Source organism: Limanda limanda, chromosome 6 (assembly GCF_963576545.1).
Source record: "Limanda limanda chromosome 6, fLimLim1.1, whole genome shotgun sequence".
NCBI classification, from domain to species: Eukaryota; Metazoa; Chordata; class Actinopteri; order Pleuronectiformes; family Pleuronectidae; genus Limanda; species Limanda limanda.
Genome location: NC_083641.1, coordinates 30112706 through 30122705, shown reverse-complemented (window position 1 = coordinate 30122705; position 10000 = coordinate 30112706). Strand labels below are relative to the sequence as shown.

General features: G+C 52.9%; 1 protein-coding gene across 1 annotated transcript in view; it reads right to left on the bottom strand.

Moving 5' to 3' along the window:
• Positions 1 to 353: 353 nt before the first annotated feature.
• Positions 354 to 10000, bottom strand: part of shkbp1 (SH3KBP1 binding protein 1) — an 18024-nt gene continuing 8377 nt past the window's right edge. The window contains exons 11-17 of the mRNA XM_061072872.1: positions 8963 to 9079; positions 8709 to 8879; positions 8437 to 8592; positions 6553 to 6649; positions 6238 to 6422; positions 6003 to 6105; positions 354 to 2475 (exon numbers count right to left, since the gene is read on the bottom strand). Coding sequence (XP_060928855.1) covers positions 1686 to 2475; positions 6003 to 6105; positions 6238 to 6422; positions 6553 to 6649; positions 8437 to 8592; positions 8709 to 8879; positions 8963 to 9079 — 1619 coding nt within the window. The 3' untranslated portion in view covers positions 354 to 1685. The remainder of the gene's footprint in view (positions 2476 to 6002; positions 6106 to 6237; positions 6423 to 6552; positions 6650 to 8436; positions 8593 to 8708; positions 8880 to 8962; positions 9080 to 10000) is intronic.

Below are 10000 nucleotides of genomic sequence, written 5' to 3'. Positions count from 1 at the left end.
TCAGTCGTCGTCGACTCGGAGAAACAGAGAATTCATTCAGTCTGTGTTCAGATATCGAACGTGAGAGAAACATCTGTTCACATCTGGAACCTTCAGCTCCATCATCATCATCCTCATCGGAACCCGGACACCTCTCATGTATAAAATCCATATTTTTGTAAAAGATATTTTTATGTGAACTTCTTCTCGGGGCGTTTGAGGTGGATAACTGAGTTTGTCTCGTGTACAGAAACGATCGATCGTCGTCAGATGACTCGTTTAGTTTGAGTTGTTTGAACTGAAAGTTTAATAAAAACACACGATTCTCATCTTCAGGAGTCTGATTTTATTATTTATACAAACTGTTGAGACCTGAGATCAGCTGGAACAACATGTGACTGATGATGATAAACACTGGATGATGGAAGGATGATGCGTTTGTGTGTCGCAGGAAACCTGGAAATCCTACTGAGAAAATGATTTGATTATAACCACGAGTGAAACGTGAATATCAGAAATCAACAAAAAATACAGTTACTCTATTCATCTTCTTCGAGTATTAAATAAATCTGTTAAATGTCACTAAACTATGGAGCTGTGGTGATTAATCGATTAATAAATTGAGTTTCGTAGTTAACTTACAGCTTGTATATATTGGTTCTATTACCTGACAATAATATGAAGCTGTAAAATAAAACAACAGAGTTTCACTTTGTTTTTACCATTCGTCAATTCTTAATGTTAAAAAACAAACATTAATGGAAAATTAAACACTGTGACATGTTTGTGTTTGACTCCGTGAAGAAACAGACGATGACGTTTTCTTACATCACAAACATACAAATTAGAAAAATAAAGCTTCAATAAAAAAACTTTAGTTTTGTTTGAACAGACTCATGAGTCGGATCATTCAGAGCAGGAAGAGATAGAAAAGTTTCTGTTTTTTTAAAAACTTTATCAAAAAGCTACAAAAGCACAGATGACGCTGCAGTAACCTTTTCTGTCACCGGGGGGCAGTGGCTCCATGTTTGGTCTCCACCTCCTGATGGAGAATTCAACATCAGAAACCAGTGAACCAGCGAATCACTGATTTCAGACAAACACGCGACACAGCTTCGAGTTCCTGGACGAGGATCTGACCTGACGAGTTGTTCAACGTCTCTGGAACGTGACCCGAGTTCCTCGGTCGTCTCTGACGGACAGAATCCAGAACGAGAAGCGAGACGACAACGTTTAATCCACTTTGACCCGAGAACAACTTCTTCTCTTTTTTCCAGGGTTATTTATTTTGAGCTTTTTCTCTCATTATTTCAGGTCAAAAGCAAAAATCGTCTGCAAGAAACAGGAAACTGCGTCGGTTTTATTCTGAAATCTACGACGCATCTGGTGTTGTTCTGTGTCGCCATAGCAACCGGTTGCTAGGGTCAGGACTGTCGCTGAGGCCTCCGCTGAGTCGTTTAGATCATGTGAAGATATGGATTCTTTTTTTCGTCGTTCACGTTCATTTCCAAACTGACGCGAGTTCGTCCGGCAACAAACAACCAAACGGCAGGTGGTAGTCATGGCAACAGAACTCCTTGAGAGCTGATTGGCTGCTTCACATCTCAACGTGTGACATCACAAATCCAGATCTGATAAAAACATGTTTCCAGGAAATGAGTTTTTCATTTTCAGCTGAGTCGCTCTTTAGCGTCTGAGTCGGCCAATCAGAAGCTGGTCTCGTTCATGTGTGGTTTGGGGCTGGCGGGGGGGGCAGTGGAGGGGCTGTCGGGGGGGCTGGCGGGGGGGCTGGCAGGGGGGCCAGCAGGGGGGCCGGCAGGGGGGCCAGTGGAGGGGGGGTCTGGACTGGGGGGGCTCTCCGGTGATGCTGGGATGTCGGCGGGAGACGGAGCGGCGCTGCGGCGAGGAGACACCGGGGTCTGAGACCGGGTGGGGCTTACTGCACAGGGGGTGGGGCTTGTTGGGGAAGTGGGCGTGGTCTTGCGGTGCGATGAAGACGAGGACAACGGAGATGGTGACAGCGATGACAGGGGGGATCCGGGGGAATGGCGAGCGCCGGGCGACACAGAGAAGGTGGTCGGCGTCCTGAGGACGAACCGGGCCTCCAGCTCGGAGCACACCGCTAAGCTCCGCCTGCTGCCCTCCGCCCCCCCCAGGACCCCGAACCCGGACCCGCCAGCTGCCTCCGAGCCCTTGGCAAGCTCCTGGCAGCGCTCCACGAAGCTGCCCCTGCGGACGCCCCCCCACTCCCTGTCCCCGTCCGGGGGTCTGTGGGGGCGGGGGCTGTAGGTCGGACCGTGGCCGGCGAAGGTCGGGGGTCCGGCTCCGGATGAGAGGACGGCGTCTCGGAGAGGTTTGGCCAGCGGCACCGGGGGCGGAGCCTGACGGGGGAGGCTACCATACAGGTAGGCCCCCGAACCCGGAGCTCCGCCTCCTCGTCCTCCTGCAGAGTGGAGACGCTCCGTCCTGAAGCCGTCTGTGAACTGAGAGTGAAGACTGAAGGACAGGAAGTGAGGACATGAGGACAGGAAGGGAGGACAGGAAGTGAGGACATGAGGAGAGGGAGTGAGGACAGGAAGTGAGGAGAGGGAGTGAGGACAGGAAGTGAGGAGAGGGAGTGAGGACATGAGGAGAGGGAGTGAGGACAGGAAGTGAGGACAGGAAGTGAGGACAGGGAGTGAGGACAGGAAGTGAGGAGAGGGAGTGAGGACATGAGGAGAGGGAGTGAGGAGAGGAAGTGAGGACAGGAAGTGAGGACAGGGAGTGAGGACAGGAAGTGAGGAGAGGGAGTGAGGACAGGCAGTGAGGACATGAGGAGAGGGAGTGAGGACAGGAAGTGAGGACAGGGAGTGAGGACAGGGAGTGAGGACATGAGGAGAGGGAGTGAGGACAGGAAGTGAGGAGAGGGAGTGAGGACAGGCAGTGAGGACATGAGGAGAGGGAGTGAGGACATGAGGAGAGGGAGTGAGGACAGGCAGTGAGGACATGAGGAGAGGGAGTGAGGACATGAGGAGAGGGAGTGAGGACAGGAAGTGAGGAGAGGGAGTGAGGACAGGCAGTGAGGACATGAGGAGAGGGAGTGAGGACAGGAAGTGAGGACATGAGGGGAGGGAGTGAGGACAGGAAGTGAGGAGAGGGAGTGAGGAGAGGAAGTGAGGAGAGGAAGTGAGGAGAGGGAGTGAGGAGAGGAAGTGAGGACAGGAAGTGAGGACAGGGAGTGAGGACATGAGGAGAGGGAGTGAGGACAGGAAGTGAGGAGAGGGAGTGAGGACAGGCAGTGAGGACATGAGGAGAGGGAGTGAGGACATGAGGAGAGGGAGTGAGGACAGGAAGTGAGGAGAGGGAGTGAGGAGAGGGAGTGAGGACAGGGAGTGAGGACAGGGAGTGAGGACATGAGGACAGGAATTGAGGACAGGAAGTGAGGACAGGAGGTGAGGACAGGAAGTGAGGACAGGAAGTGAGTAGAGGAAGTGAGGACAGGGAGTGAGGACAGGGAGTGAGGACAGGGAGTGAGGACAGGAAGTGAGGACAGGGAGTGAGGACAGGAAGTGAGGAGAGGGAGTGAGGACAGGAATTGAGGACAGGAAGTGAGGACAGGAAGTGAGGAGAGGAAGTGAGGACAGGCAGTGAGGACATGAGGAGAGGGAGTGAGGACAGGAAGTGAGGAGAGGGAGTGAGGACAGGAAGTGAGGACATGAGGAGAGGGAGTGAGGACAGGAAGTGAGGACATGAGGGGAGGGAGTGAGGACAGGAAGTGAGGAGAGGGAGTGAGGAGAGGAAGTGAGGAGAGGAAGTGAGGAGAGGGAGTGAGGAGAGGAAGTGAGGACAGGAAGTGAGGACAGGGAGTGAGGACATGAGGAGAGGGAGTGAGGACAGGAAGTGAGGAGAGGGAGTGAGGACAGGCAGTGAGGACATGAGGAGAGGGAGTGAGGACATGAGGAGAGGGAGTGAGGACAGGAAGTGAGGAGAGGGAGTGAGGAGAGGGAGTGAGGACAGGGAGTGAGGACAGGGAGTGAGGACATGAGGACAGGAATTGAGGACAGGAAGTGAGGACAGGAGGTGAGGACAGGAAGTGAGGACAGGAAGTGAGTAGAGGAAGTGAGGACAGGGAGTGAGGACAGGGAGTGAGGACAGGGAGTGAGGACAGGAAGTGAGGACAGGGAGTGAGGACAGGAAGTGAGGAGAGGGAGTGAGGACAGGAATTGAGGACAGGAAGTGAGGACAGGAAGTGAGGAGAGGAAGTGAGGACAGGAAGTGAGGAGAGGAAGTGAGGACAGGGAGTGAGGACAGGAAGTGAGGACAGGAAGTGAGGGCAGGAATTGAGGACAGGAAGTGAGGACAGTAGGTGAGGACAGGAATTGAGGACAGACAGTGAGGACAGGAAGTGAGGAGAGGAAGTGAGGACAGACAGTGAGGACAGACAGTGAGGACAGACAGTGAGGACAGGAAGTGAGGACAGGAAGTGAGTAGAGGGAGTGAGGACAGACAGTGAGGACAGACAGTGAGGAGAGGAAGTGAGGACAGGAAGTGAGGACAGGAAGTGAGGAGAGGAAGTGAGGACAGACAGTGAGGACAGACAGTGAGGACAGGGAGTGAGGACAATCAATAAAGATCCACGAGATGAAGACTCTCAACACACTTAGATCGCCCCCTGGTGGCCGGCTGACCTTTAGTCTATAAACCCTCAAGTAAACGTTAAAGACAGTTTAAAGACGTTTTTTCAGCTCGTTCTTCTCTCTGATGTTTGTTCCAGTTTCTGATCCGTTTGGATTGAATCAGATATTAATGATATAAAAAGAGGCGGAGACTTCATGATTGACAGCTGACACTGACTCCTGATTGGTCGAGTATGACCTCAACACCACGGCTCTATCGGACTAACCTCAAAAGTGGAGATGCACCTTCATCATTATTTACAGTCTATAGTCATGTGTGTGTCTGTCTCTGTGTGTGTGTGTGTGTGTGTGTGTCTGTGTGTGTGTCTGTCTCTCTGTGTGCGTGTGTGTGTGTGTGTGTGCGTCTCTGTGTGTGTGTCTATCTCTGTGTGTGTGTGTGTGTGTCTCTGTGTGTGTCTCTGTGTGTGTGTGTGCGTGTGTGTGTCTGTCTCTGTGTGTATCTCTGTCTCTGTGTGTGTGTGTGCGTGTGTCTCTGTGTGTGTGTGTGTGTGCGTGTCTCTGTGTGTGTGTGTCTGTCTCTGTGTGTGTGTGTGCGTGTGTGTGTCTGTCTCTGTGTGTGTGTCTGTCTCTGTGTGTGTGTCTGTCTCTGTGTGTGTGTGTGTCTCTGTGTGTGTGTCTGTCTCTGTGTGTGTGTGCGTGTGTCTCTGTGTGTGTCTGTCTCTGTGTGTGTCTCTGTCTCTGTGTGTGTGTGTGCGTGTGTCTCTGTGTGTGTGTGTGTGTGTGCGTGTCTCTGTGTGTGTGTGTCTGTCTGTGTGTGTGTGTGTGCGTGTGTGTGTCTGTCTCTGTGTGTGTGTCTGTCTCTGTGTGTGTGTCTGTCTCTGTGTGTGTGTGTGTGTCTCTGTGTGTGCGTGTGTCTCTGTGTGTGTGTCTGTCTCTGTGTGTGTGTGTCTCTGTGTGTGTGTCTGTCTCTGTGTGTGTGTGCGTGTGTCTCTGTGTGTGTCTGTCTCTGTGTGTGTGTGTGTGTCTCTGTGTGTGTGTCTGTCTCTCTGTGTGTGTCTGTCTCTCTGTGTGTGTGTCTGTCTCTCTGTGTGTGTGTGTGTCTCTGTGTGTGTGTCTGTCTCTCTGTGTGTGTGTCTGTCTCTCTGTGTGTGTGTCTGTCTCTCTGTGTGTGTGTGTCTCTCTCTCTGTGTGTGTCTCTCTCTCTGTGTGTGTCTCTCTCTCTGTGTGTGTACCTGCAGGTGGAGGCTCTCGGGGTGCTGTCTGTCTCTCTGTGTGTGTGTCTCTGTGTGTGTGTGTGTGTCTCTGTGTGTGTCTCTCTCTCTGTGTGTACCTGCAGGTGGAGGCTCTCGGGGTGTGTGTGTGTCTCTCGGGGTGTGTGTCTCTCTGTGTGTGTCTCTGTGTGTGTACCTGCAGGTGGAGGCTCTCGGGGTGCTGTCAGGAGTTCTGGTCAGAGCCAGGTCACACTGGTCCAGCAGCTCCAGCAGCTCCTCCTCCGTGGGCCCGCCCAGCGCTGTGAGACGACCAATGAGAGGAGGCGTTACAGCCACGTACAAAATGACAACAACACGTCGCTCGTGGACAGACGTGTCTCCGGCTGTTGTGTGGGTCAAAGGTCAGCGAACGACGAGCGGGAGCGCCTGACCTCTGATGTCGACCTTGCCGGCGATCTCCATGGCCGTGGTCAGGTCCCACATCTGGATGCTGCCGTTGCCGTGGCCGCTGAAGAGGTAGCGCCGCGGCCGCGAGCCGATGCGACTGGAGCCTTCGCACTCGTGCACCATGAAGGACGTGATGGAGGAGCCGTCCACCGAGCGCACCTCACACACCCTGACACACACACACACACAGACACACACAGATTCAATAACAGCAGCATTGATCAAACCCACGCAGGACATGATGCAACAGGCTGGTGAGCATCACGTCTGTCCACCCTGAGTCATGTGACCCTCCTCACCTCTTCCCATTGGACGACAGGCGGACGTACAGTTTATCGGTGTCCGGTACGACTCTCTGAATAAAAACCTGCTGATCGTCTCTCTCTCCGTACGGACCTGAAACAAACACACACTGTCACCATGTGGACACTCATTGACATGATGCATTCCACACACACACACACACACACACACACACACACACACACACACAGCTCTGGTGTGACCTCTGCTGGACAACACCTGTATGACAGGGAAGGAGACGACACACTTTTGAGGTTCATTTCCTCCAAATCTCAACAAACTGATTCTTCTCATCATCATTTGTCTCCGGTCACATGTTTAGATCGACTGTCTGAGAGGGAATGACCCCTGTGTGTGTCTGTGTGTGTCTGTGTGTGTGTGTCTGTGTGTGTGTCTGTGTGTGTGTCTGTGTGTGTGTCTGTGTGTGTGTGTGTGTGTGTCTGTGTGTGTGTGTGTGTGTCTGTGTGTGTCTGTGTGTGTGTCTGTGTGTGTGTCTGTGTGTGTGTCTGTGTGTGTGTGTGTGTGTGTCTGTGTGTGTCTGTGTGTGTGTCTGTGTGTGTGTCTGTGTGTGTCTGTGTGTGTCTGTGTGTGTGTGTGGAAGTGAGGAGAGGAAGTGAGGACAGGAAGTGAGGACAGGGAGTGAGGAGAGGAAGTGAGGAGAGGAAGTGAGGAGAGGAAGTGGGGACAGGAAGTGGGGACAGGAAGTGAGGACAGGAAGTGAGGAGAGGAAGTGAGGACAGACAGTGAAGAGAGGAAGTGAGGACAGGGAGTGAGGACAGGAAGTGAGGACAGACAGTGAGGAGAGGAAGTGAGGACAGGAAGTGGGGACAGGAAGTGGGGACAGGAAGTGAGGACAGGAAGTGAGGAGAGGGAGTGAGGACAGGAATTGAGGACAGGAAGTGAGGACAGGAAGTGAGGAGAGGAAGTGAGGACAGGGAGTGAGGACAGACAGTTAGGAGAGGGAGTGAGGACAGGGAGTGAGGACAGGGAGTGAGGACAGACAGTTAGGAGAGGGAGTGAGGACAGGGAGTGAGGACAGGAAGTGAGGAGAGGGAGTGAGGACAGGTGGTGAGGACAGGAAGTGAGGACAGGAGGTGAGGACAGGAAGTGAGGACAGGAAGTGAGGAGAGGAAGTGAGGAGAGGAAGTGAGGACAGGAAGTGAGGACAGGAAGTGGGGACAGGAAGTGAGGACAGGAAGTGGGGACAGGAAGTGAGGACAGGAAGTGAGGAGAGGAAGTGAGGAGAGGAAGTGAGGACAGGGAGTGAGGACAGGGAGTGAGGACAGGAAGTGAGGACAGGGAGTGAGGAGAGGAAGTGAGGAGAGGAAGTGGGGACAGGAAGTGAGGACAGGAAGTGAGGACAGGAAGTGAGGACAGGAAGTGAGGAGAGGAAGTGAGGACAGGGAGTGAGGACAGGGAGTGAGGACAGGGAGTGAGGACAGGGAGTGAGGAGAGGAAGTGAGGACAGGGAGTGAGGACAGGGAGTGAGGACAGGGAGTGAGGACAGGAAGTGAGGACAGGGAGTGAGGACAGGAAGTGAGGAGAGGGAGTGAGGACAGGAAGTGAGGACAGGAAGTGAGGACAGGGAGTGAGGACAGGAAGTGAGGAGAGGAAGTGAGGAGAGGAAGTGGGGACAGGAAGTGAGGACAGGAAGTGGGGACAGGGAGTGAGGACAGGGAGTGAGGACAGGGAGTGAGGACAGACAGTGAGGAGAGGAAGTGAGGACAGGGAGTGAGGAGAGGAAGTGAGGACAATCAATAAAGATCCACGAGATGAAGACTCTCAACACATTTAGATCGCCCCCTGGTGACTGTCTGAGAGGGAATGACCCCTGTGTGTGTCTGTGTGTGTCTGTGTGTGTGTGTGTGTGTGTGTGTTACCTATCTCTGTCCCGGCGCTGCAGCCTCCGTGTCCGTCCACGTCGTCCAGGCTGAGGATCTTGAAGGAGGTGAGCGGCGTGGAGCCCGGCTGGGTGGAGATCATCCCTCTGAAGCGGGTCACCGTCCAGGTGCGGACGTGGTTGTTATCTGCACAAACTGGAAGACGACCACGGACGTGAAGAATCTGTGACGGAGCGGAGGACAAACAAACACTCCTCCTGACGCGTGTCATCCAAACGCCGGTGTCCCGCCCCCCCCCCCCCCCCCCTCACCTGAGATGAGGTGTTTCTCCGACAGCATGATCTTGGTGACCGGGCTGCGGTGGACGGAGAAGGTCTGGAAGAGCTGAGGGCCCGAGCCCACGGTCTCCGGATGCTGAACGATGACTCGCACCGTCCCGGAGCTCGTCCCGTACGCGATCTCGATCCAGTTCCCGCTGTCACCTGATCACATGGAGGCGGGTCGTTAGAGGTGGGGGGGGGACACACACTGTGGACTGACAGGAAGCGGCGTGGTAGCTCCGTACTTGTCTTGGGAGTGAGGTAGACACTGAGAGCGGTGATGGCGTCTTCAGTCGGGTCCCGGTACAGCTCGGTCACCAGCAGGTCGTTGTCCTTCATCCTCAGAGGAAACTTCTGAACATCTGATGAAAGCAAACACACACAAGGACTCACACACACATCAGCGACTGTTCAACACAACATCATCATCATCAGACTCACAAGCAGTCAGGTGCTGCTCGGTTTACAAAGCTAAACCAAAGGATTTGTGAGGTGGAACAGCTTTGAGCTCAGATCCAGCACCAGGGTTCAGACACATTTTGACCAATGGATTTCCATGACTTTTCCACGACTTTAAACCAAATTTCCATGACCGAACATTTCGTGAAAAAGTGACAAAATGTAGTATTCAAACTAACAATGAGAATTCCAAGGCATACAGTGTACCTTAAATGACACAAACCCAAGTATGGCTGCTTATATTTTGAGCATATTTCTTTAAAAATGTATGAATTATTTAAAACTCAGCGTAAATGAACTAGGGATGGGCATTCGATTAAATTGTCTTAATCGATCCTCGGAAGAATTAACGATCGATTTTTCGATTAATCATTCATATTTTTATATTAAAATTCACTATTTATAGCCTATATTAAAATGCAGTGAAAATAGAAAAAACAGCGTGTTTCCTCATTGAGATCTTTATTACAAGATGAACAACTCTTGTTGCAGATAAACAGGATCCGTTCAATGTTACACTTGTAAATAAGCGCTGCTGTCCTCCTAAGCCCCGCTGAGAGAGCAGCTAGCCGCTGAGAGCTAGCTGCTGAGAGCTAGCCGCTGAGAGCTAGCCGCTGAGAGCTAGCCGCTGAGAGCTAGCCGCTGAGAGCTAGCTCGATCTGACGGCTCTCGACCTCTCAGTCCGGTCGTTGTAACGCCCTCACTCCCGGAACCCCTCCCCCAGACCCGGGTCTGTCCGGGTTACCCTCCGCGTGGACTGAGGGTCCGTGTGCGGACATGAAGCCGAGCAGCGGAGGCTTAGCTCCGGGCTGCTTCCTCCAGCT